Source organism: Sus scrofa, chromosome 3 (assembly GCF_054392235.1).
Source record: "Sus scrofa isolate SSC_HxYL_T2T_F1_AM1 chromosome 3, Sscrofa_HxYL_maternal_Yorkshire_Landrace_v2.0, whole genome shotgun sequence".
Taxonomy (NCBI): domain Eukaryota; kingdom Metazoa; phylum Chordata; class Mammalia; order Artiodactyla; family Suidae; genus Sus; species Sus scrofa.
In genome coordinates this window covers 84,716,954-84,744,418 of record NC_139385.1, presented here as the reverse complement: position 1 = coordinate 84,744,418, position 27,465 = coordinate 84,716,954, and the positions used below count along the sequence as shown (strand labels likewise).

The 27,465-nt window shown below is 39.5% G+C and overlaps 2 protein-coding genes across 14 annotated transcripts in view; both read left to right on the top strand.

The window, feature by feature from the left end:
* The window catches only part of GMCL1 (germ cell-less 1, spermatogenesis associated), a 49,645-nt gene extending 46,445 nt beyond the window's left edge, over positions 1-3,200 (top strand). For all 3 annotated transcript variants that reach the window (XM_085019032.1, XM_085019033.1, XM_085019034.1), the window contains one exon: positions 1,071-3,200. In XM_085019032.1, coding sequence (XP_084875158.1) covers positions 1,071-1,199 — 129 coding nt within the window. In that variant the 3' untranslated portion in view covers positions 1,200-3,200. The remainder of the gene's footprint in view (positions 1-1,070) is intronic.
* Positions 3,201-7,685: 4,485 nt separating this feature from the next.
* On the top strand, positions 7,686-24,136 carry SNRNP27 (small nuclear ribonucleoprotein U4/U6.U5 subunit 27). 11 transcript variants are annotated; one of them, XR_014841748.1, is made up of 9 exons: positions 7,686-7,755; positions 8,699-8,819; positions 10,545-10,657; positions 11,742-11,821; positions 17,160-17,328; positions 17,411-17,531; positions 18,999-19,084; positions 20,842-20,983; positions 23,282-24,136. XR_014841748.1 is itself a non-coding variant. In XM_003481192.5 (6 exons), the coding sequence occupies exons 1-6, from the start codon at positions 7,722-7,724 to the stop codon at positions 17,212-17,214; spliced, it is 468 nt and encodes a 155-aa protein (XP_003481240.1). In that variant the 5' UTR covers positions 7,686-7,721; the 3' UTR covers positions 17,215-17,561. The 11 variants fall into 11 exon arrangements, 2 of the variants coding, with proteins under 2 accessions (XP_003481240.1, XP_084875162.1); XR_014841746.1 differs by lacking the exons at positions 17,411-17,531; positions 23,282-24,136 and adding exons at positions 15,952-16,016; positions 21,820-21,957; XR_014841741.1 differs by lacking the exon at positions 23,282-24,136 and adding an exon at positions 15,952-16,016 and having other exon boundaries at positions 20,842-21,957.
* The last annotated feature ends 3,329 nt before the right edge of the window (positions 24,137-27,465 follow it).

Below are 27,465 nucleotides of genomic sequence, written 5' to 3'. Positions count from 1 at the left end.
GTCTTTTTAGGGCCACACCTGTGGCGTATGGAAGCTCCCAGGCTAGGGGTTGAATCAGAGCCGTAGCTGCCAGCCTACGCCACGGCCACAGCAATTGAGATTCTCAACCCACTGAGCAAGGCCAGGGATCAAACAAACCCACATCTTCATAGAGACATCAGGTCCTTAACCTGCTGAGCCACAACAGGAACCCCTGTATACTGTTAAATACAGAGTAATTTGTGGGAAATTGATATCTTCCCTTCTACAGTATGATATTTTCTACATTTAGTCAGGTCTCTTAAGTCTCTAAAATTTAGTGTTCCCCCATATTATTCCTGTGTTTCCTGGAAGTATAATGCTAAGTATTTTATATTTTAATTGTTCATATGAAATGAATCTTTTCGTAATAGTTTTTGATGACATATTAAGAAGGCTAGTGATTTTTATATATTTATTTTAAAACTCATCTTACAGGACTCTACCAACTAGATTTGCATTATAAAAGGATCTCAGAAATGTGTAAGAAGGATTAGACACATGCTAATGGCGAGAAGAGTTTAGAAGCTATTGCTATAATCCAAATCAGAAATGATGAGAACCTTAACTTAAGGAAGGTAGCAGTAGAGATGCAGAAATGTTGATGGGTTCTAGAAATAAAGGGGTGCAATTGAAAGAATATGGTGCACAAGTATGAGTGGGGGTGAGGAAGATAGTCAGCAATAGTACCTGATTTTCTAACTTGGGCACCTTGATTTACAGTAGCAATTTTTCCTGCTATTTGAATTATAGGAACAACTATGAATGAGCCCTCTTTGTGCTCTATTGTCTCATTTAATCCTCAGTGTAATCCTGTGAGGTGGGTACTCTTAATGTCTCCTTTTACAGTGAAGAAGCTGCAGTTAATAAGTTCAGTAACTTGCCAAAAACCACACAGTTAGTGGGTGGGAGTTTGGAGGTTTGAGCAGTGACTCTGAGACTCCAGATGCAAGCTTTGAACCACCATACTAACCTTCATTTCAATAGCTTAGGTCTTTGTTTTATTTTTATAATATTACTATTACCATTAAAGCTATAAATTTGTTTTATAGGAACAAGTAGTGATGAACTTGGACAGCAGGCTTCTGATCTTCCCTTTATATATCTGTTGTAACTTCCTGTATATATCGCCTGAAAAAAGAACTGAAAATAATCGTCATCCAGAAAATCCAGAAAACTGAGGATCCCATCAGTTGGAAGCAGTAGCACTTTGAAAACTTGTTTGGCCAGCTTTAATTTAATGGCCCTACTGATATTCACATCTAAGGTGACTAATAATGACAAAGGCCTTATGAACTGTGCAGATAATACAGAAGACTATTCTGATCATCATTACATTTCTATGCATATGTGAAAAAACATTTTAAAGCCAAGAAAATGTCTGTCAAACCATTTCTGTTATAAAGATGTTGTTGATTCATGCTTTTTAATTTGACATCAGTAGAAAATTGCTGTAGGTAAATTTCACAATTCTCTGCAACCAAATATAGGTTTAATTTTTAGCTTGAACTTTGATCCTCCTACCTAATGTTAGTAAACTTCAGTTATCCATCTATAAGTTTTATTTTTATTTGGTTTAAAAAATGCTAAAGGAGTAATTTGGCCAATTATAAATACTGTTTCAATTAGTGCATTTAAAGCTGTCCTTTAATTTTTTTCAACTGCTCTTTATGATTCCTCCTCCTAGTCCAATATTCTTCTAATCTATATATGTTTTTAATCATTAAATTTTTTTTCACAGTTTTGAAGACTAAGCTGAGGAACTTTTTATTTAACTTAAGCATTTCCATACTATTGTATTTTGCTTTTTATTTAGCTTTCTTAGGATTTTAACAACAAAAAAATCAGCTTCAGACTTTCAAATGCACTTGAATGGAGTGGTGGTGCCGGGAATCTGAGGATATTCTTTTGCCTTACATGGCCTTTTCTTTGACATTCTGTACAATTTTATTATAAGGTCATAGATTATTTATGGACCAGATATTATACTTTAAACATTTCCATATTCTATGAACTTTAGAATTATTTATGTTCAAATTTTAGTTGGGAATCCTATTTTCTACTTAAGCTCAGGACTCTATAACCTCTGAATTGAGTGCCTTTAAGTTATACATGCTATTAGAAATCTCATAGTAAATGTAAATAAGGTTGGAGGATATCATACAGAAGCTGATAATAAAGCATTAATGTACAAATAGAACTTATTTTTATCAAAATGAGGTGTACATTTGTCATGATTTATATATGTTGACTGCTTCTGTTTATTGCTATTTCAAAAATAGCCATGCTCATTATCTTTCAAGTCATAGTGCTTTTTGTGGTTAATGTCTATTTTTAGTATGTTTTAAGAATTGGAAATACCTTTATGTATCTGTACAAGTAAGAAATACCCATTTGGAAAAAGAATAAATAAGCTATTATATAAAATGAAGGAAAAAAAGCCTTGGTGGAAGCCAGAAATTTTTTTCAATTTAGATTTTTGTTCCAATTAGATTTAGCTTTTATAATTTATTGCTAGTTTTTCTTCCCTTGTGATACGTCCACAGATTCATAAGTCACTTTTGTCCTTTCAAAATTCATCCTCATGGGGAATTTAAAGGAAGCTTTTGAATGTCTCCCTTATCTCCACCCCCAGAACTGTAGTTTAGGTGTTTTAATACAATAATTTGGCTTATCAAGAGGCTGCATTTCTTGTTTTTGTATTTGGCTATAATTATATCTCTTTCAAGAGATGCTTTTGTTTTTTTACTGTCTTACTATAACATCAGAGATTCCTTACCTTTACGTATTTAAAGATATAAATACCAATCTTAAATTGAATTATTTGAATAATTGAAGTTTTACAAACCTTGGGAGTAAAGATAAAATTCGAGTATATTAGTAAAAAATTACTTCATTTCACTTATATGAGTCAATCAAATTGGAATTACATATGGTTCCTGTCCATTGATTCTTTCCTTGGCCACGTTGCTTATGTCATTCATAAAATAATTATTTCTTCAGTCACAAGTAAGCTGTGTTCTCATTGGAGAAATTGATAATTGTCAGCTAGTACTTCACATTGATAGTAAAGATCGGCTTTTGTTTTCTTACCAAACACTTTAATGTTTGCATACTTTTCATTCTTTTTACTTGGAATATTTTCAATAAAGTATTAAAATTGCCAGCTAAAGTATCATAAACCATTACATATGAAAACTTTTGTGTTTGTCACCTTTTGCCTTATAATGTTCGCCAAGCCTTTTTTTAAGCCTGCAGAGGCTAGAAAACAATATTTACCCTCTAGTAATTACTTGGCTATCAGTAAAGAAGAGGTCCTTAAGAGAAAATGTTCTAAATGCAAAATTATGAAAGATGGATGTAAGTGTACCTTTTTTTTTTTTCTTAAATAGATCTAGCTTGAAATTTAGCAATGTAGGCAAAATTAAATGAACAATGGCAGTCATTAGCTTTTTTACCAAGTGTATATCAGCCAGCACTATCACATTTCAAGTCTTTCAGTAGGATTGATTACCATCATTAATTAATAGTTCACAACATCAAATGCAAAAATAGGGTTACCAAGAGTAACTGTGGTTATCTAAAGTTAGATAAAATTTCAAATTTACTTCCTTAATCGCATTAGACACACTGTAAGTGCTTAGTTAACCACAAGGTATCTAATGGCTATTGTACTAGGGCCAGTATAGAATATTTCCATCATTACAGAAAGTTCTTTCTGAATGCAGTTGATCTAGGATATTAGACTGCCTGTGTTGAAACTATGTTGGAAGTTTTATTCCCTTAAAGATGAACCTGTGTAAAAAATGGAAAGGATAATAGAGCCAGGGGTGCAAATGATAGTCACTTAGCTGAAACAGTATGTCGAATCATAAGGTCAAGCAATGTGTACCTAAATTACTTGACTACATTAAAAAACAAAAGTCATAGTACCACTTCCTCCCAACCACAGAGTTTGTGATTCTTCCCAAGGTCCATGGTACAGGGATGCAAAAGCAAAAAAAATCCTAAAACATCATCAGTCAGTGTTAACTAGTGATAAGACTACATCTAATTAGGTGGAGAAATTATGGACTCAACAGCATGCATCCATTTGCAATGATAAAGTAGGATAGTTTTATAAAATCTGGTGATTTTATATGAAGTAGGACTAGCAACAGTAAAACATTTAACCAAGGCTGGAAATAGTACATTTGCAGGAATCACAGGTGGTTAATGTTAATTCTTATGTTAAACATATACATACTTTACAATTTGCCTTTATTGAAAAATTGCTGTCTGGTTGGAGAGGGAACTTGTAAGCAAGTGTGATCGCAAATGTTGATGGTACCCCAGCCCTACCCCAACTCAGAATCCACTAAAGTGGCCATTAAAATGAGGGAACATCAAACCTTGTATTGGAAACAGGATTTTTCTTCTAGATACAGGGCTAAAAGTATACAGTGCTGGATAATCTACATCCTAGTAAGAAAGCAACTTGATCACTAAATAAAGAAGCCCTCACAGAAGTTCCCACTGGCACAGCAGGTTAAGGATCCGGCGTCTTGTGGCTCAGGTCGCTGCTGAGGCATGGGTTCAGTCTCTGGCCAAGGAGTTTCCACTTGTAATGGGTGCAGCCAAAAAAAAAAAAAGGCGGGGGAAGCCCTGACAGAACACATCCCACATCTTTAAGGAGGAGGAGCTACTTGGAGACAGCATTTCTTTTCCCAGCTATGGTTAATCTTAGGGCTGTCCCTTTAGGAAACTTACCCCTTTGTTTTTTCTTTCTCTTCTGTACTTTTTTCTTCCCCCCCCCCCATACCCATTCACACCAATAGTTACATGTGCTTAAGTTTCTCCCATCTTCAAAAAGCCTTACACATTTACCTCTACGACTGCTGTATTTTGCCCTGCATAAAGCCAAACTTCTCAAGATGGTTCTGCATATTCTGTTTTCACTGCAAAAGCCTTTCACAATTCAACTCCACTAAAACTTCCTGAGTCAAAAAGTTCGTTGCTAACGCCTTTATATTAGATGTTTTTTTTTGGTTTGTTTCATTTAAAATTAACCACTTTGCTCTCCTTAAAAAGCAGCCTTCTCTTGAAGTTCCTGTCATGGCTCAGTGGAAACAAATTTGACTGACATTCATGAGGCCACAGGTTTGATCCCTGGCTTTGCTCAGTGAGTTAAGTATCCGATGTTGGTGTGAGGCCAGCAGCTGTAGGTCCGATTTGACTCCTAGACTGGGAACCTCCATGTGCCACAGGTGTGGCCCTAAAAAGACAAAAAAAAAAGCCTTCTCTTAAAACTTCTCTGATACCACACTTAATGGGTTTTCCTTCTGTTTCTCTGCCTATTCCTTAGTATCCTTTTAGGATTCTTCCTTTGTCTCCAGGCCCTTTTCTCTCCTTAGTCTCCCTTGGGTGGTTTCATGTACTCTTGTGGCTTCAAATGAACTTCTGTATTCTGATGATTTTTTTTTTTTTTCTCTGTAGTTACAACGTATGTTACCAGAAGGGGGACACTTTCCAGGGCTGGAGAGTGAGCTCTTGTATAATACTTGATATGAATTGTCCTAGGAGTCACATGTTTTGACAAACCAAAAGACTTCATTGGAAAGGGGTAGTCAAATGGGAGCAGCAGGTGTAAGGGAACTCGGGATCTGCTCTGCCATATAGCTCACAGTCTCAGGTTTCATGGAAGTTGGGTTGGTTTCCAGGTTGCCTCTGGCCCATCAACCTGCTTGTGCCTATAATTTGATCCAACTCAAGGCCCTTCCTGGTGGCGTGTCAGTCAAGATGGATTCCAGCATGAAGGTTTCTAGGAGGTTGGCTGGACACATTATGGGCTGGCATCTCCTTCCTCCTTACGGCCCTTCCTGAATTCTCCTAGTTAGTTTTTGGCCACAGCACCTTGTTACTAATTGGGACCTCCTGTTGTAAGACACCTCATGCAAAAGATTATCATTCCTGGCCAAGGGCGGATGGTTTCAGTCAGTGGTTCCCTAATGCCTAGATCTTTCTTCCAGGCACATCTACTTGGCATCTCCTTTTTGGTATTCAAAGGGGCACGTCCAGATCTGAACATAGCTCCTTTCTCCAAATGTATATGCCTTATTTTAGTAAATGATGCTGCCATCTACCCAGTTTCACAAACCAGAAACCCGGACATTATGCTTGAATCCTAATTCCCTCATCCTCTGCATCAAAAAATGACCAAGTTTTCCCAGTTTTACCAATTATTTCTCAAATTCAGCCATTTTCCACCTTACCAATTGGTACCATTTTAGTACAGGCCACTGTAATTTCCAATATAGATTATTGTACCTTCTTCCCTATGTGTTTTCCCCTCTAGTGAAAACTCCACATTACCCAAAGTATCCTCTGAATAAACTCAGTTGTGATTCCCTCTCATCCTCAAAACCCTTAAAAGGCTCTCAATTGCTTTTGCCTCAGGGTAATTCTTTACCGTAGCTCACGAGGCTTCTAGCCTCTACCTTTCCCTCCTTGCTCCCTAGGTAGCTGCCATACTTTAGTTCTTTACTTTCAGCCTGTCCTCTCCCTTGCCTCTTGCCCTGGCACCTGCAATCTCTGCCTGGATAATCTTACACCTGTCCCCACCACAGAAGTCACCCCATTTTACCTGACTAATTGGTATTTCAACCTTAAGGTCTTGTTTGAACATCATTTCCCCCTGGAAACTTTTCTTGACAACCCTCCCCCTCAAAGCAGGTACCCCTATTATGTACACATAATATCTTGATCAGCCCCATCAATGCATCTTGACACTATACTTGTTTGTATCCCTCACTTGACTGCACCCTAGTCAAGAGCTGACTTGTGTCTTTTGCACTGATTAATACTCTGGTACATAGGTGTGTAATATTTGTATGAATAATTTTATTAATCATACCTTTTTAATTTCTTTTCTGGTGTTTTGTCATCTAGGGCATTGCTGAGACTGCCCTTCCCGGGGCCAGCTAATTCCCAGAGACAGCAAAAGATTTCCCTTCTGACCGTGCCTTTCATATGCAGACTAGCCAGTGGAAAGCCTGTACTCAGCAGCCCACCTTCCCTGCCAAACTCGGGAGTATAGGCATCGGACAGCCCCTACATCCCAAGGCCCGCTGAAATTATTCAAATTAGTAATCGTAAACCTGTTTAGCTAACATGCCTGCCTCTGCTATTCCTTCCCACAAAACTCAATAAAAGCTCTCACCCATGTTTTCTTTCCCTTTGCTTCTCTGCCACCTGTTCCACCCTAGTGTTTCCCCGTGTGGACTTAAACTGTTTGTACGTGCAATATTTAGAATTGGTCTGATATGAAATATGCATGTGGACAAGACAGTTGCAAAGGAAAATGAGGGAAAATGAGGTCTGTGTTAGTGTGGTTTATATACAGCCCTTCCCAGACATTTCTGTAACAGCATCAGGTAGCATAGTTTAAGGCCCACAGAGAAGATGGGGAAGCCACCGCGAAAAGGGGGGTTGGAGGGAGAGAGATGCCAACTCTGTTCTCAACTGAATCCCTACACTGTGAAGAGGGAGCGTCGCGGCGTAGCCGCTAGAGTCACAACAAGCTCACTACCGCCTCCAGGCTTTAGAAACCGGAACCCTGGCGAGTCGTTTTGTCGTTTTCCAGTCGGCGGTGAAAGGTCAGTTCCGGGCCCCCCGGAAGTTGCAAAGTCGTTTCCGGGGCGGTGTGAGGTGGAAGAGGACTCCGAATGGGTCGCAGCCGCAGCCGCTCTCCGCGGAGGGGTAAGTCCAGAAGCACTTTTTAGGATCTGGGGCTCCGCTGGAGACCTGTTCCCCCTTTCCCCCCAGTTTAGGGGCAGCAGAGAAGGCGACCCTTTCTTCCTGAGGAGAAGAGCGGAGGTAGATGGGGGAACGAAGACCCGGGCCCTACACGCTTCAACCCTCCGGTTTGAAGGCAGTTTTATTCCAAAGTTAGGGTTTGGCCGAGACTTTGTCAGCCTCGTACAGTAACCTTTATTGTCGTGTGGCTGGGGCATTTAGAATCAGACCATGTTTCCCTTGATTTGTAAGTGGCCGAATGCAAACCGTCCAATCTTCCTGTGTCCGAATTCCAGTAATAATTAGACATGGGGGTGGGGTGGGTGGGTAACACTATTTTTAAAAACTGCCGTGAAAATTGATGACACACTCCGTAACACTCAGCGTATGGTAACCGCCAGGTTCTTCGATGCTCAGTGTTTCCTTTCCAGTTTATAGGGAAATCGTTGTTTGGGAGTTTTTGTGCAGGGAGCTCACGTCGTAATGTCTTCTGGCCCCCGTCCCCACAAAGGGGTAGAGAAGCCGAGACTTCGATCGGGAGATCTCACTTAGGCCCTTGGCTCTGTCCCCTTGTTCAACTAATCAGATTTGATCTTAAAAGTTAACATGATCTCAATCTGAATTGAGAACTCCTGTTTTTAAGTGTAGAATACACACCAGATTTCCTTGATTTAGTGCAGGGAAAAAATATAAAATATCTAATATTTCTTTGTAACAAGTACATGTAAATGATAATAGTTTGACTATATTGTGTTAAATATATACTGTTAAAATTAATTTTGTCAGTGTCTTTTTTACTTTTTTAATGTGACAACTAAAAGTGGCTCACATGATAGTTCCGTTGGATGACGCAGCTATAGGTGTTTGAAGTAATTTTTGACTCTGCAATTTTGTGTGTTTGTGTTAGAGCGTAGGAGATCCCGGTCCACATCCCGGGAGAGAGAACGCAGGCGCCGAGAAAGGTCCCGGTCCCGCGAGCGAGATCGGAGAAGGAGCCGCTCTCGTTCCCCCCACAGAAGACGTTCCAGGTAAGTGCAGAAAATTATCAGAAGTTTTACCGCAAGTCTCACCGCAACTGCGTAAGTATTCACTGCCCTTAACTTTGTTTGTATCACTTATAAAGGGACTTAATTTCCTGAAATGAAGGGAACTTCATCCTATGAGGTTTATTCTAAACCTCACAATCCCATTTGTAAAATGGGGGGGGGGATAACATTCCACATAGTAGAGTTGCCTTGAGGAGTAAATGAGAAAAAATAGACTAAAAGCACATAGCAAGCACTTAGCTTGGCAAGAGTAAGAGATGTGTTTGTCCTTTAATCTTATTTTTTATTAACTTTTCGTGATAATGGTTTATTCAATTATGTAATCAAGAATTGTGAGAGGAGTTCCCGTCGTGGCGCAGTGGTTAACGAATCCGACTAGGAACCATGAGGTTGCGGGTTCGGTCCCTGCCCTTACTCAGTGGGTTGACGATCCGGCGTTGCAGTGAGCTGTGGTGTAGGTTGCAGGCGCGGCTCGGATCCCAAGTTGCTGTGGCTCTGGCGTAGGCCGGTGGCTATAGCTCCGATTCGACCCCTAGCCTGGGAACCTCCATATGCCGCGGGAGCAGCCCAAGAAATAGCAACAACAACAACAAAAAAAAAAGAAAAAAAAAAAAAGAATTGTGAGAGCTGAAGTTCCTCTTGTGATGCAGCGGAAATGAAAGGAATCCAACTAGGAACCACGAGGTTTCGGGTTTGATCCCTGGCCTTGCTCAGTGGGTTAAGGATCTGGCGTTGCCAATGAGCTGTGGTGTAGTTTGCAGTTGTGGCTCGTATCAGATGTTGTGGTGTAGGCGGGCAGCCATAGCTCTGATTGGATCCCTAGCCTGGGAACCTCCACATGCCACAGGGTGCAGCCCTAAAAAGCCAAAAAAAAAAAAAAGAATGTGAGAGCTTGGATGAAACTTAGAAATGGATTCTGATTTTTTTTTTTTTTTTTTGTCTTTTCTAGGGCCACTTCCCAAAGCATATGGAGGTTCCCAGGCAAGGGGTCAAATTGGAGCTGTAGCCACTGGCCTACACCAGAGCCACAGCAACTCGGGATCCGAGAGCCGCGTCTGCGACCACAGCTCACGGCAACGCTGGATCCTTAACCCACTGAGCAAGGCCAGGGATCAAACCCGCAACCTCATGGTTCCTAGTCGGATTTGTTAACCACTGAGCCAGGACAGGAACTCTAGGAATCTGATTCTTAAGATCAGGAAAAAAATACTTTTTGTGTGTTTGTGTGCAATTGTTAGAAACAGTTAATTTTTTCTGCCTCGCAAAAAATTTTTTTAGCCTAGCTATACTGAGTGTAATTGATGTTAACCAGTAAATAATTTTGTTAACAGTCAAGCTCTAGGCAGAACCTTCTTCCTCATCCTGCTTTGGGGAGCAAATTTCCTGCTCTGGAGAGCCTTTACTTTTCAGGTATTCATGTATTCTGTGCTCATCAGCACAAGCCACATCTGCACCTTACACCACAGCTCATGGCAATGCTGGATCCTTAACCCACTGAGCGAGGCCAGGGATCAAACTTGCGTCCTCATGGATATTAGTAAGATTCATTTCCACTGAGCCATGACAGGAACTCTAAGAAAATGTATAGAGACTCTTTTGTCTATTAATAAAAATATTAAATACAAAAGGGCAGAAATACTGCTTTACTTGAGAAACTTACTTACAAGTATGTCTCTGCTTCTGACATCTTTATCTGTTAAATATTAGGTCTCCAAGGCGACATAGATCCACATCTCCCTCCCCTTCTCGACTGAAAGAAAGAAGAGACGAAGAAAAGAAAGAAACAAAAGAAATAAAGAGCAAAGAACGTCAGATTACTGGTAACAATTTTAGATAAATTACTGTAGGAAAGGTATAGCCTTTTATAGATAACTTCAGTTGTGATAAAATTATAAAAGTATAATTTTGGAACACTATTTTTTATGTTTCATTGCATGTGGTTTTGAGTTTTTTTTAAGAGAGAATTGTTAAAAGTTAAACAGTGTCCTTTTTTTTTTGTAATTTTTTTTTTTTTTCTTTTTAGGGCTATACCTGCAGCATATGGAAGTTCCCAGGCTAGGGGCCAGATTGGAGTTGCAGCGGCTGGCTTACGCCACAGCCACAGCAACTCCAGATCCAAGCCACATCTGCGACCTACGCCAAAGCTCACAGCAATGCTGATCCTTAACCCACTGAGCAAGGCCAGGGATTGAACCTGAGTCTTCATGGATGCTAGTCAGATTCTTAACATGCTGAGCCATAATGGGAACTCCAAGATTTTGTTTCAGTTGTACTTTAGTTGTTGGTTATCTGATGTTCCTGACACAGGAAGGACAGTTAAAAACATGAGCATATTCTGTTTTGAAAGTACCTTGAAGATTAGTGTCCTGTCTGATATTAAAGGTAGTCCTGGAGTTCCCATTGTGGCTCAGCGGTTAATAAACCCAACTAGTATCCATGAGGATGTGAGTTCTATCCCTGGCCTCTCTCAGTGGGTTAAGGATCTGGCATTGCCATGAGCTATGGGGTAGGTTGGAGACAAAGCTCGGATCCTGAGTTGCTGTGGCTGTGGCGTAGGCTGGTGGCTACAGCTCTGATTAGACCCCTAACCTGGGAACCTCCATATGCTGTGGGTGTTGCCCTAAAAATATAAATAAATAACATAAAGGTGGTCCTGCCTAAAGGCTCCAAGCATATCCTTTTAAGCAGTCTCTTACAATAGAGGATAGAGAGCATAATACTTTCTTGCACCTTAAATTATATTCTATCCAAATTGAAGAGTTTAATTAAAACTCAAGTCTTTAGATAATTGTCTAGTGTAGTCTCTGCTGGTAAGCTGGAACGACTGTTAATCTATTGTTGCCTCTGTTTTTATATATATATAATGATAGAGTTTAAATTTTTATCACTTTTTTTTTTTTGTAGAGGAAGACTTAGAGGGCAAAACAGAGGAAGAAATAGAAATGATGAAGTTAATGGGATTTGCCTCCTTTGACTCTACAAAAGTAAGTAAAACGTGTAGCCACTTAGGTAGTCTTACTTGAATTAATGTATTATGACTATCCCATTTTTCCTTGTTCTTTTACTGTCACTTGTAATTTCTTCCACTGCTACAAGTTTATTCCATTAGAAGATAGTAACAATTTGTGTGAAGAGATACATGAAAGCAAAGAGAAGGAAATGGTAAACTGCCATTGGAATTCAGGGAGTATTTGCCTGGGATGTTTGCACTAGATTTTTAAGGGCCAGTAGAGGTGATCAGGAGAAAGATCATTTGAAGTAGAGGGAAAACCTTCTAAAGATGTCATGTAGGCATGAAGGAGCAATAGCATGGCGTATTGTGGGGATTTCAAATTCATGGACTTGTAAAAGGTTGTTGATGGGCTGTGACTATGACTGTGAATAAGGCTGGAAATAAAGGCGGAAACAACTGACCAAAGGCTTTTGATACCCTTAGACGTGCTTAGGAATTTAGAGTTGATTATATATTTGATTTATTTATTTTATTTATTTGCTTTAGTGGTACACGTAGAAGTTTATAGGCCAGGGATTGAACCCTTGCCATGGCAGTGACCCAAGCTGCAGCAGTGACAATGCCAGATCCTTAACCACTTGGCCACCAGGGAACTCCTAGAATTGATTCTTAAGATGATAAGAGAAAGTAATGGTTTTTAAGCAAGGGAGTAACAGATTAAATGTGTGTTTTAGAAAAATGACCTGGGGCATCATGGAGGACACATGGGAGGCTGGGAGAACTGCTCAGTCAGAACCATGCAGTGAAAGATATAATGAAGGCCTGAACTTCGAAGGGGGCTGCAATATTGAGAACCATTCAGGAGCCAGTTGGTGGTGGGAGTGAAGGTTGAGTAGTCAGGTGATGACTCTGAGGTGTCAAGCCGATAGCGTTAACTGAGAAAGGATTATAGGAAGGGGCAGTGCTGTGAGACAGAAATGAAATGCAGCTGCCAAATAAAGATGTGTGGCCTAGCTGCATACTTCTCGCATTGCTGGAAGAGGGCCTGATTGGAGAGTGAGAGCTCTCTAGCCCAGGTCTTCATATTGAAGAGAATAAGGAAGTGGGGCAGGGAAGGGGGAGGAATCGTGGAGAAGGAGATGAAGAGAGGGCTGGGATGGGAGGGAGGAAGGCAGGTGGAAGAGAGAAATAGGGCAAAAGGGGAGATGAGGGGGAGAGGAAATTGAATGAAGGGAGAAGGGAGGATAGAGAGAGGAAGCTAATAAGGATAGACAGGGAGAGGGTGTGTGGAGAGGGAGAACATGTATTTCTAAAACTCTCTTACAGAATTTTAAGTCCTTTTCATTTTGCAAGTGGGAAATTGAGATTTTTTAGGGAAGTTGTCAAAAATAATCCACTTCCCCTGATCTTGTATTCCATTAAATGTAAATGGAGTGGGATAATCTCAGATGCTATTAGAGTTTCTTTCTAACTGATGTGATTATGTAGAGCTCCTATGGTTTTTTCTTAAAATGTCAGTGTATAACCTAAGAAGGAGTACTAGAGGGATTGGGGTTTTAAGGCGAGAACATTAAGAGTGAGCTCTTGTTCTCACAAATGGTTATGTGAACCCCATTTTAGAGCTTCATGCAGTTTATCAAGTTTTTTTCCTTGAATATACTGAATCTTTGTTATTACAAAGACTATTTTATAAGTGAACTGGTTTATTAATACATATATTGGATGAATGAAGATATTTCTGAATAAGACAACTAAATGTTACTATTTTTGGAAGACTAGGAAAGAATTCTTACTAGAATTAGAATTTTGGGGGGACAGCTACAAGGATGTTAATTTAATTCAAATGCATTTGGCTCCATGACTATCAGAAAGTCTCAGCCCATTTATATTTTACAGTAATGTGTATCTTGTGATATTTCATCATTAATCTGTATTGGAACCTCTTCATATGCCAGTGTAGTCACTTATTTTCTCTCCCATTTTAACATTCTAGCAAGTTTCAAAGCTTGGTTATATTTATTAATGGGTAATTTTCTTTTCCAACATGCAAATGAGAATAGAGCACTCTGCAAATTCAAAATCAGCAAGCCATCAGTAATTGAAAAAAGATTTATATCATTTACTTTTTTTCCAAGCCAGTCTTTCCAGAACATGCCTACCTCCTACTATTGGGAGGTCAAAATAATACACCTTAAGTAATTCACCTAGTATTTTCCCTGCCCTAAAAGATAGGAATAGAAAAGGAAGACCAGATATATATTTTTTTCATTCAGCTTCAAGTATGTACCTCATCTGTGTATGCCAGTGGATAAGAATCCTTTTCTCCCCCATCAAACAAATGTGCCACACAGATAGGGTACACGCCCGTGAGTAATGGGGCCGGTCACGTGTGTGCCTGCATATTGGCATTAACTGGTGATGTTCATACATTTAGTCATTTTCTAAGCACCTGTAAGTGCAGTGGCCTAGGATTTGAGAATGCAAAAGTTACTCGCATCCGTATCCCTCCACATGAGTTTGTAGTCTCAGGAAATAATATCATGTATATACATCATGATAATGCGGGGTAGGAAATGGAGGCTGTTTTGAGGACAGCACAGTTAACATTCTGTGAGAGTTAAAGAAGAAGGCACTTCCTGGCAGCGGATTATTTGAACTGGGCCTTGAAGGATGGATAAGAACCAGTTGGTTGAAGGTTGGATGGGGGTTGGGAAAGCAGTTCGGGCATGAGGAACAGAAAGTGGTGAGTTCCCCTTGTGGCTCCGCAGAAATGAACCTTGACAGGTATCCAAGAGGATTAGGGTTCAATCCTTGGTCTTGCTCAGTGGGTTAAGGATCCAGCGTTACCTTGAGCTGTGGTATAGGTTGCAGATTCGTATCGGATCCAGCGTTGCTTGGCTGTGTGTGGCTGGCAGCTTCGGCTGTGATTTGACCCCTAGCCTGAGAATTTCCTTATGCTGCACCTGTGGCCCTAAAAGAGGAGAGAGAAAAAAAAAATGAGTTGATTTGGATGAATCATAAGATCCATAGAGGGAGTTCCGCTGTGGCACAGTGGGTTAAAGGATCCATTGCTGCCGCAGCCATGGCATAAGGAAAAAAAAAAAAAAAAAAAAAAAAAAAAAAAACCCATAAAGGAATTAATGAAAAAGTCCAAGATGCACGTAATACAACATTAACATCTGTTATTCTGTATTCTGACTCTTGATTTAAAAATCAAAATTGCAAGGCCTGGGCCAGAAATGGGATTTAGATGTAAATGGTGACTGATTTGAGAATGCATTGAGCTAAGGTCCCAAGTTAAATTTTTATGAATGTGAATTTTCTAGAAAAAATATCTATAACTTATATTTGGTTTTGAAGATCTCTTTGATCAGAAAAGGTGAGGATCTGCTACCCTATTTCCCTGCATGGCTGTACATAATATATGTACCATGAGTGTTTGTTGGTTTCAATATTGGTTTAATTGCTTGTATGTAACTATGAAAATGTGAACAGAGAGTTATAACACTTGGGAGTTCATTGGGGTCTGAAAATTCTTTCACTCATTGGGCTACCTCATTCTTTTTTTTCGTCTTTTTAGGGCTGTACCCTCAACATATAGAAGTTCCCAGGCTAGGGGTCCAATCAGAGCTACAGCTGGAGGCCTACGTCCCAGCCACAGCAACGCAGGATCGTTACCCATTGAGCAAGGCCAGGGATCGAACCCACATCCTCATGGATATTAGTCCCGGATTCATTGCCACTGCGCCACGACAGGAAACTCCTCACTCATTGGGCTATCTCATTCTTAAATAAATGTTGCATTTTATTTTATTTTATTTTAGAGCCACACCTGAGGCCTACGGAAGTTCCCAGGCTAGGGGTCCATGCCACAGCCGAGGCAACACCAGATCTGAGTTGGATCTGTGACCTACACCGCACCTCACAGCAACGCCTTGGCAATGCCAGATCCTTAACCCACTGAGTGGGATCAGGGATTGAATTTGCTCTTCATAGATTCTAGTCGGGTTCGTTACGGCTAAGCCACAACAGGAACTCCTGAATCTTACCATTTAAATGTATCTATAGGACCCAGCTTTTTGATCAGGACATTTACTATATCCTTTCTCTTGTTTGTTTGTTTTGGTTTTTTTTTGGTTTTTGTTTCTTATTTTTCTCTAGGGAAAAAAGGTGGATGGCTCTGTAAATGCCTATGCCATAAATGTGTCTCAGAAGAGGAAGTATAGGTATGCAAAGTTGCCATTATTATGTTTGAACTAACATAAATTATATACTTGGGAAAGAATTTGTGACGGGATAATCATATTTGTATGAAATGTAGCAGTTTTCCATACAGTCCCTTATTAATAGTTTCCATACTATTCCTTGTTGTTGTTGCTTTCTTTCTTTGTGGCCACCCTGCAGCCTATGGAGTTCCTGGGCCAAGGGTCTGATTTGAGGTGCAGTTGTGACCTATGCCGAAGCTATGGCAACACCAGATTCTTTAATCCACTGTGCTGGGCCAGAGATTGAACCTTCGTCCTGTTGCTGCAGAGATGCTGCTGATCCTGTTGCACCGCAACTCCTGTCCTTGTTTTAATCTTGCTTATATTCTGATGTTTTTCAAATTTACATGTGAACTAATAACTATTGTAGGACAGGGTGGTTGGCTTAAATGTTTTAGGGCTGTAGGTACTTCTTTCTTTAAAATAGCATAACCTCAAGTCTTTAGGCTTTACTTTCATTATAATTACAGGTTTTAAAATGAATTCTTCCTGAATTACTTATCTAGATTGATTGTGTAAGGATTTTTTAAATGTAAATATCCTTCTGTTTAGGTATAGGTGTATTTTATTAATACCACAGAAGAAACCAATCCATACTTGAAATCTCACTGAATGAACCAAAAAGTCAAGACATCAACATTGCCTTTCTCTCTACTTTTATCACTGACAAAAGACTAATATTCCAATTAATTTGAACATCAGTAGTGTGATTTGAGACTGCTGTGAGTAAAGGTACCAGAATCATCAGCAGTCTGTTGTACATTTACCTTCAAATAAGGTCCTTAAGGGAAGAACTAATATATAGTGTGAAATCGAATTTGCTTGATGAATACCTATTTTGAAACTTTTCTGTTGCCTTAAACTAGCTAAAATAGTACCATTTTCACTTGTATGTTTTTTTATCTATAGAATCTTCCCAAATAATTTTGAAAGTGTATTTCCATACTTCTGTTTGGATTTTAACTTTGAATATTTTTTGCCCTAGACTTTGCCATTTAAAAAATGGTTTATAGGTTTCTGAAGCATTGTCAATTATTGGCTTTTTTAATAAGAATGAAGAGGTTTTTTTTAAAATAAACAATAAATTTTCTTTTTTCATCATAGGCAGTACATGAATCGAAAAGGTGGATTTAACAGACCTTTGGATTTCATTGCATGAGAATTGGAATGTTGAAGAATGATGTTTTCCCCTCATCTTGATCAGAGCTGTGGATTTTGTATTTTGTATTTAATGTGCATCAAAAACAGGATCACAGTCCTTCCTCCTTGTAAAGTAAGAAAATTTTATTTATGATGTGTGTAGTTCACTTACCCTGCCTCAAAAAAAGGTTAAATATTACATTTTTTTCCTTTAGGAAATACCATTTGGGGCAGTCATCAACCCCATTTTTTTGTCCTTATTCCTATGGAAGCTGTATATGTTCTCTTCTTGGATGCTCCTTAGGACTTTTTAAAACACATGAAAGTAATTTGGAAGTAAGTTTCTCAAATAAAGCAATATTTCTACCCTTTTGTATTTAATATTTTTATTACTAGATAAAAGAGTCTCTTTACATTTTTTTGGAGTTCCCAGCATGGCTCAGTGGACATGAACCTAATATCCATGAGGACACAAGTTTGATCCCTGACCTCACTTAGTGGGGTAAGGATCCAGCATTGCCATGATCTGTGGTGTAGGTTGCAGACTGGCTCGGATCTGGCATGGCTGTGACGTAGGCCAGTGGCTACAGCTCCAATTCAGCCCCTAGCCTGGGATCCTCCATATGCCATGGGTGCGGCCCTAAAAGACAAAATTAAATAAATAAATATACATTTGATTTTTTCATACATAAGACTTAGATATCATGATTCTTCATAGTTTAAAAATTAGAAGAATGAAAAATTATAACTGGATTTTTGTGTCTTTGTTTTTTGCCCTCCACATACCATTTATTTTCTCAATGGAAAAGCAATACATGCTTGTTACCAAAAAAAAAAAAAAAAATTGGGAAGAGTCAGAAATTAAAAAAAAAAAAAAAAAAAAATCGCTGTACTCTACCCGCAGAATGTTAACATTTTGGTATCTGTGTTTTCCAGGCTTCTGTGGCCAAAGAGATCAGAATGTTTATGCTGCTCTCTTTTTCTAATCCTTATTCTCCCATGTACTGTGAACATTTTTTAAATGCTCTTATAAATTCTTTGGAAACTCAGCTTTTATATAGCTGCTTGGTTATACCATAATTTATTAATTAATCATTCATTGGTGAATACTGACTTATCTCCCATGACTTGCTGTTATAATTAAAACTGAGTAGATTATTTCAGGGATAAAAAAAAAAAAAGTGGAGTTCCCGTCATGGCACAGTGGTTAACGAATCCGACTAGGAACCATGAGGTTGCGGGTTCGGTCCCTGCCCTTGCTAAGTGGGTTTAAGGATCCAGCATTGCCGTGAGCTGTGGTGTAGATCACAGACACGGCTCGGATCCCACGTTGCTGTGGCTCTGGCATAGGCTGGTGGCTGCAGCTCCGATTCGACCCCTAGCCTGGGAACCTCCATATGCCTCGGGAGCGGCCCAAGAAATAGCAAAAACAAACAAACCAAAAAAAAAGTGAATAGTTTCCCTGTTACATATTTCTTTTTGTACTTGTTGCCTCATGTTAGTTCTTGGATGTGCATTGCTGGGTGAGGTAAAGTGTGCGAGTTTATTCTTCGTGTGCATGTTTTAAGGCTTTTAAGGTGTGTGTGTGTGGCTAGAGAGGTGACAGCCAAGTCTCACCAGTGAAGCATGAGCATTCCCATTTCATATACATGTTCCAGTCTTGAGTGTAATCTTTTTTTTTTTTTTAAGTTTCTGATGGGTAAAATGATAGTATTTGGTTTTGTTTAATTTATTTAAAAAAAATTTTTTATTATAGCTGATTTACAATATTCTGTCAATTTATGCTTGCTTCTTATTTCTAAGGAAAGTGAACATTTTAAGAATGTGTTAGCCATGCGTATTTCTTTTGTGAGGAACTAATTCCATACCTTGGCTCCATTTGTCTTTTGGTAAGCTTTTCTTTTTCTTATTTGAAAGAAGCTCTTTTTATAGTGATCATAATGCCATTACCCATTCTGTTTTTCATATTTCACTAATAATTTGAGCCTTTGTGGTTAGATTTTAATTTTTTTTTTCAGTAATACAAACACGTGGAACAGTATAGACAGCACAAATGGGTAAATAGTGATGAGCTAATTGTGTATCTTTTCAGAGATGTTTCATATATACACAAGCATGTTATTGCTCAAATATGAGCAAACTCTATAGACTGTTTTGCACCTGTGTTTTTTTACTTATTGCTACATTTTATGACTTTCTTATTAGTATAAGTAATAGTGCCTTTTTTTTTTTTTAAGTCCCACACCTGTGGCATGTGGAAGTTCCCAGGCCAGGGATTGAATCCCAGCTGCAGCATCGGATCCTTAACCCACTGCACCCCAGTGGAATTCTGCTTTTTTTTTTAAGGCCAGCAATTATAGTTCATTATAGGATGGACTATATTTTAACTAATTCCGCATTGTTAGACATTCAAGTTCTTTCTAATGCTTTGCCATTAAAAAAATATGTATGTAATCAAAGCTACAGCTGCCAGCCAAGCCACAGCCATGGCAACACCAGATCCTAGACCCACTGAGCAAGGCCGGGGATCAAACCCACACCCTCATGGATACTAGTTGGATTCATTTCTGCTGCACCACAATGGGAACTTCTGTAATCGCTATTCTTATATGTACATAATTTCACAAGTGTCTTTAGCTGGATTTTTAAATCCTTACTGCATCTGGGAAATTTGACCACCTATTAGAATTTTTTAAAAGCTTTCCTGGCTAATTAGTCCCCTGTGAAGAAAATAATAGTAGTATGACTGCATTGCATAATACAGTGTATAGAGCACCTTGGTTCATTTAATCCTTATAATACTATTATCTCCATTCCCACATGAGAAACCTGAGGCTGCTCAGACCTTAGGGGCAGAAATTATTAGTGTTTTATGCAGTTTCTATTATGACTCAGCGGAAACGAACCTGACGAGGATGCTGGTTCAGTCCCTGGCCTCACTCAGTGGATCAAGGATCCAGCATTGCTGTGAGCTGTGGTTTAGGTCGCAGGTGTGGCTTGGATCCTGCGTTGCTGTGGCTGTGGTGTAGGCCGGCAGCTGTAGCTCCAACTCGACCCCTAACCTGGGAACTTCCATATGCCACAGGTGCAGCCCTAAAAAGCAAAGAGCAAAAGGAAATCATTAGTGTTTATCTACCTACTGTCTCCAATACTTAAATATTTAAATACGCTACATCAACTGCACAAATTCTAGTAACCATTGCACGGGTGTCATTTTGCTTAGACTTTTTGCCAGTTGAGCTAAATAGAATCCCTTATCCCCTCCTTTCTGTAAAGGTACTGTCTGTCTGTAAATTGTTTATACGACAGGGACTGCTTCTGACCACATTTGTGTACATCTAAGGGAAAGCAGACCCAATTGTTGTCTAATAAGAAGCTAAAACTTCTGAGATGAAATAATATGCCCAAAATCGAATTATAGGTTTTTGGATTGTTATCTTAGTGTAATGTTAGTAGAGATTTGACTTGAGATCCTCAAGGCAGCATACTTTGTAAAGAAATAACCTGAGAACATCGGATAGGTCAGTAGGTTCACCCTCTGTGAGCTAACACCAAAGATATGGCAGTGGAAATCTTTAAAAATCCAGAGAGACGATACCTCTGATCTGAAGAGAAGTCTTGGTTTGAAGGAACTTTCATCCATCAGGTCATCTGATTCTGGAAGAATAACAAAGCTGGAGCATCCTTGTCTTCCTCTAACAAGCTGCTGCCAAGATTTGCTAAATCTTCGAAGTATCTAAAGATTAGAGCGCTCCAGGGCCCAATCCCCAGATGCTCCAGTCTCTCTGGTGAGTCATCCATTCACATAGCTTCATACATCTTCTGCCGTGGCTCTCCAATGTATACGTCTAGCCTGACCATTTCACTGAATTCCAGGCTTGTATATGGGCTTGCATTATTAGGCACCTCAAATTTAAGATTAATTGAACTCTCATTTCCCTGCCCAGTCTTCTTTTCTGAGGCTTCCCCATCTCATTAAGCAACCCCTCTGTTTACGCCTTGGCCAAGACCAAAATCCTTAGGGTCTTCCTTGACACCTCACTTTTTTCTGTGCCCCACATTTGGTTCATGAGAAATCCCTTTAGCTCTAACCTCAGAGTATAATTTGAATCCAACCACTTTTTTTCCCCAGATCTATTGCATTATTGTTGACATAAACAATTTTAAGATATTAAAGTGTTCATTGTGGTGATTCGATGTACATTGAATCTGACCACTTTTCACCATCCACACTACAGCCATCTGTCTTGCCTGGACCATTATGATAACCCCCAGTAGGTTTCCTTCCTTCTCTTACCACCTCAGGTGATGCCCCACCTAGCAGCAGAGTGAACCTTTAAAAATGTCCGTCTAGTCACATTGCTCCTGGCTTCAGGGCTTTTCTATCATTTAGAGTGAAGTCCAGTCCTTAGTGTGGTGTACGTGTCTGTGAAGTTTGAACCCCAGTTTCCTGCAGCATCTGCCCCTGGCTGCTGCTTTCAGCCACGCTGCTTGCCTCCTTGCTGTTCCCTGAGAACAGATGTGTATCCACCTCAACCGTCTTCCTCCTTGCTTTTCTTCCTGGAATGTTCGTCCCCCTCCCCCTAACTCAGATTTACATGGGTAGCTTCTTTATGTTTTTCAGGTTGCTGCTCAAAATAAGGTCATTCCTGACCACCTTATCCAAAATAGCAGCCCTCTTGTCCTCTCCAACCTTACACCCTGTTTTACTGTTTTTTCAGCATTTAAAAAATTGAAATAAAATTTGCCCTTTTAAAGTATACCATTTCAGTGGTTTTAGTATACTTACAGAGCTATTTATCACTACTATCTAATTCTAAAATACTTTCATCATCCCCAAAGAAACCCCACACTCATTAATAGTCACCCCCCCATCCACCTCTACCTCCATCCCAGAAACCACTAAATGTACTTCTGTCTCTAAATGTGGCTCTTCTGGCCCTTTTTATGTAAGTGGACATTTCATATGGATGGAATCACACAATACGTGGCCTGTTGTATGTGGCTGTTTTCACTCAGCATAATGTTTTCAAGGTTTTTCATGTTGTAGTGAGTGTCAGGCCTCTATCCCTTTTCACGGCTAGTAATCTGTTGTGTGGATATACCACATTTTTATTTATAATTCATCATTTGATGGGATTTTGGGTGGTTCTACTTTTTGGCTGTTATGAATATTGCTGAAATAAGTTTTTGTATGAATATGTTTTCAATCCTCTTGGGTACATAACTAGGAGTGGCATTACTAGGTCATATAAGTAAACTATATGCGAAACTTTTTTTTTCTTTTTTGTTTTTTTAGGGCCATACCCACGGCCTATGGAAGTTTCCTGGCTAGGGGTCGAATTGGAGCTGTAGCCGCTGGCCTACGCAAGAGCCACAGCAACACAGGATCCGAGCCACATCTGCAACCTATACCAGAGCTCATGGCAACGCCAGATCCTTAACCCATTGAGCAAGGCCAGGGATCGAACCCAAGTTCTCATGGATACTAGTTGAATTCATTACCACTGAGCCACTACAGGACTCCTATGCTAAACTTTTGAGGCATCGTCAAACTCTTTTCCGGAGGAACCGCAGTATTTTACGTTCCTACCAGCAATGTGTGAGGGTTCCCGTTTCTCCACATGCTCTGTGCAGGTTCCTTTTCTGTACAGCTTATCACTGCCTGACACACTGTATTCATTTATTACTGTCTGGTTCTTCCACTAGACTTTGAGCTTTGCAAAGTAGGGTTTCTGTCTCGTTTGCTGCCGTAGCCCCAGCACCTCAGGGTGCCTGACACAGAGTAAAGCACTCAGTAAGTACCTGTGGAATTCATGGATACAATTCAGTAACTTTTTTTTTTTTCACTTAACCACTTCCCTTGGTTTTTAAGTTAACCTTTAGCTACCCAACTAATACATGAACACATTTTTCCTACAAAAATTATAAAACATGACCGCTGATCCCCTTTGAACAGTCCTAGTTCATTGTGAATCCTTCGCAGTGTTTCCTTGCAGACCCTTGTTCATCTATGTATGTAACAGCTAGTGTTGTAAATGAAAATACGTATTGTTTAGGCTTTTTTTTTTTTTTTTTTTTTACAGCTACACTCACAGCATTTGGAAGTTCCCAGGCCATGGATTTAATGCAAGCCACAGATGCCGCAATGCCAGGTCCTTTAACCCACACACTGGGAAGGGGATCGAACCCATGCCTCTGCAGCTACTCGAACCACTGCAGTTGGATTCTTTTTTCTTTTTTTTTTTTTTTTTGTCTTTTTGTTTCTGTAGGGCCGCACCTGCGGCATATGGAGGTTACCAGGCTAGAGGTCGAATTGGATCTGTACCTGTCATATGCCACAGCCACAACGCCAGATCCAAGTCATGTCTGACTCACACCACAGCTCACAACAACACTGGATCCTTAACCCACTGAGTGAGGCCAGGGATCAAACCCACAACCTCCTGGTTCCTAGACAGATTTGTTTCTGCTGTGCCACAATGGGAACTCCTGCAGTTGGATTCTTAACCCACCGTGCCACAGTAGGAACTCCTGGGCTTTTTTTTTTTTCTTTCGCAAATAATATGCTGTAAGGATCATTTTACAACTTAATTATTTACTCAGCATTGTCTTGGAGATGTTTCCATGCAGGTATATGTACCTCTACCTTTTGGTTTTTTAACTGCTACATAGTGTGTGTAATATATGGACCCCTATTTAGCTGTTGCTTTATTTTTTAAATCACAAATATCTGTAGAGTAATTTTCGCAAAGCATTATTTTTAGAGGTTTTTAAAATTTAACTTCATGATATTGGATATCATGATACTGGAGTGTCCAAAATAGCCACAGAGAGGGATTGATGTTATTAAAGCAGAAAATTACAGTCCTGATTTTTACACTCTGAAGAATAAAATCAGTTCCCCCAAAACTTAGAAAATAAAATTCATTTTCATGTCATTGTGCTTAACTGTGTCAAACTCAGTTTTGTAAATAGTGTTTTGTTTGTTATTTTTTACTTTTTTAGGGCTCCACCTGCAGCATGTGGAAGTTCCCAGGCCAGGGGTCCAATCCGAGCTGCAGCTGCAGCTGCACAGCCACGGCAATGCCAGATCCAAGCTGCATTTGTGGCAGTGCCAGATCCTTTAACCCACTGAGCGAGGCTGGGGGTCAGACCTGCATCCTCATGGATACTAGTCTGATTCTTAACCCTCTGAGCCACAGTGGGAACTCCTGTTTGTTTTTTGTTCTTTTGGCTGCACCCATGGCATATGGAAGTTTCCTGGCCAGGGACAGAATCCAAGTCACATCTGTGACCTATGCCAGAGCTGTGGTAATGCCAGATCCTTAACCCACTGTGCTGGGCTGGGGATGGAACGCCACAGAGACAAGTCATATCATTAACCCACTGTGCCACAGCAGTAATTCCCTAAATAGTGTTTTTTTGTTTGTTTTTATTTTTTCTTTTTTAGCCGCCCCACAGCATATGGAGTTCTGGGCCAGGGATCAGATCCAAGCCACAGTTGCCACCTAAGCTGTAGCTGCAGCAATGCTGGATCCTTAAGCCACAGTGCTGGGCTGGGAATGGAACCTGCATCACATCACTTCCAAGATGCCACCAATCCTGTTGTGCCACAGTGGGAACTCCTAAATAGTTTTTTAATTCAGCAGTTTTGGAACTTTTTAGACAGTTATATATTATATACTATAATACAAACAGTTGTCTTCCCTGCCACTCTGAGGTCCTTATTGACTGGCACATCTCTGTTAGAAGTTCCATGGCGTTAATGAACCTGCCACTCAGCATTGGTATTTACATACTATCCTTATCTAGAGTATAAGCACCTCAAAGGAAGGAAACTGGGGATTTTTCAAAAATGCAGAAAAGATTATCTGACAAGTCTAATCTTTTGTGCTTATCATTTTCAACATTTCCTTTTACTGCCCAGTCTAATAAGTTTAGCTTGATGCCTACTCAAAGATAAAAACTGTTGCCAGCTTATGTTTATGCTATTACACATAGCTTTTTTTTTTTTTTTTTTTTTTTTTTTTTTTGCTTTTTAGAGCCACACTTGTGGCATATGGAGGTTGCCAGGCTAGGGGTCAAATCAAAGTTGTATCTGCTGGCCTGCAACACAGGATCCGAGCCACATCTGCGACCTACACCATAGCTCACAGCAACGCCAGATCCTTAACCCACTGAGCAAGGCCTGGGATTGAACCTGCGTCCTCATGGATGCTGGTCAGATTTGTTAACCACTGAGCCACAACAGGAACTCCTACTTTTTTTTTTTTTTGCTATTACGCATAACTTTTTAACTTAAAGCTCTGGTTCAAACAGTCTGGAATTTCTAAGTCTTATTTCTAGGGTTGTGCCTGTCTGTCAGTGCTCATGTAATGCCTTTGAGTTGCTAGGTGCTCGGGGGTCACACCACTTCTACTCTGTCTTAGGATTTCAGTTCTTTCTTCGAAACATATGTTCTCAGATTATCTTATTTAACTGGTCATTGTAATATGTTTGTGTAAAATAATCTCTAGAAAAACTAGAAAAACCCTTTGTTTTATACTTAGCTGCTCGACGTCCAGTAGATGGCGCCAAATACCCTTTGGAGTTCTTCATAACACAAATGGTGTTACTGATCATTTCTTCCATCCCTGCCAGGAACAGAAAGGGGCCCACGCTTTAGTTTCCTTCTCTGATTGTTCTATAACTTAGTATTTTTGGTTAGAGTTTAGGATAGACCTGTTGGTGTTTAAATGGTTCCTTTGCTATTTCTGGCTCAGACTTCAACCTTTTTAAATTTTTTATAAGTGTGATTTTCAATCAGGGAAAGGATCATGATTTTGAAATAAGACTGAGTGTTTTTTTTTTTTTGAAAAGTTGAGGGCAAGAGAGAGAATAAAGAGAGATGCTGAATGTTCATAATAAAATCAAGGAGAAAATATAGAAGTATACAAATCTGAAATTAAGATAATAAGTATACAAATCTGAAATTAAGTATACAAATCTGAAATTAAGTGCTTTTAACTGTCAGTTTGGGCACTTTAGAATTGTATTCATTTCATTACAATTTTCAATTTTGTTTTACAAATAACTCGCAATTAAAAAAATACTCTTGGAGGAGTTCCCATTGTGGCTCAGTGAGTTGTCACTGTGGTGGCTCAGTTTCAGTCCTTGCCCTGGGAATTTAAGCATGCTGTCAGCACTGCCTAAAAAAAAAAAAAAAAAAAAAAAAACCTCTTCAAAATTTATATCCCCATCCTTATTTCCAGCGTTCTGTGCTTTCTTGGAAACCTTTATCTTCAGTGTATACATTTATTAGTTTATTATAGAGAATCAGCTTTTAGATTCAGTTAATTAAACCCAGAAAATGTGTGTCCCATGTGTCAGGCTTGGTTTACTACATTTATTCTACTTATTAATTCTGTTGAGTTTATTTAATTTTAATGGGTTTGTCAACATTAAAAAGGACACATTGGGGAGTCCCCATTGTGTCTCGGTGGTTAATGAACCCTAGTATCCATGAGGATGAGGGTTCAATCCCTGGCCTTGCTCAGTGGGTTAAGGATCCTCCTTTGCTGTGGTGTAGGCTGGCAGCTGCAGCCTGATTGGACCCCTAGCCTGAGAACTTCCATATGCCGTGCGTGTGGCCCTAAAAAGCAAAAAACAAAAACAAAAAAAAGGCATGTTGTAAAACTTCCCATCATAATCACATGTGTTTCTCTTTCCCCAGTGTTTGTGACTCATATGGAAATCTGTTTCTTAGTTGTCTTGTTTTTAGAGCTACCAACAAGAACATTGATAGCCTGGGCTCTGGGTGAAACAGATCTAGGTTCAGTTTCCATTTCTGGCTGAATGAATGTCTAGGAAACTCATTTAGCGTCTCCGGGCTTCAGTTTCCTCATATGCAAAATGTAGGTAATTAACCTATCTAATGGGATTATATTAAGGATTAGGATAATGTAGGTAATTTACCTCACACGTATAAGCTATTGTTTTCATATACTGACAACAATAAACTTTTTTTTTAAAAGCTTTGTTAAATATGTTCATGCTTCACTCATTTCTACCTTCAGGATTCTCAATTTACCAACAGTTTTATTTCTGCTTTTTAAAATGGAGATATCTCAGGAATCGTCATAGGTTTAGGGAACAATTCTTCAAGTTTTTTATGTACATTTATATTGGTACCACCCCCAACACAAACACCGTTTATAGCCGTCTCGAAAAGGAAGTATTCTTTTGAACGTTTTCGTCTAGAAAAGGGAAGATATTTATGAAAGAATCT

Excerpts from the sequence above, each read along its gene's own strand:
- SNRNP27 (XM_003481192.5), top strand. The coding sequence starts at position 7,722 with ATGGGTCGCAGCCGCAGCCGCTCTCCGCGGAGGG. Across the intron at positions 7,756-8,698 it reads CAGCCGCTCTCCGCGGAGGG|AGCGTAGGAGATCCCGGTCC; the intron begins GTAAGTCCAGAA and ends TGTTTGTGTTAG. Across the intron at positions 10,658-11,741 it reads CAAAGAACGTCAGATTACTG|AGGAAGACTTAGAGGGCAAA; the intron begins GTAACAATTTTA and ends TTTTTTTTGTAG.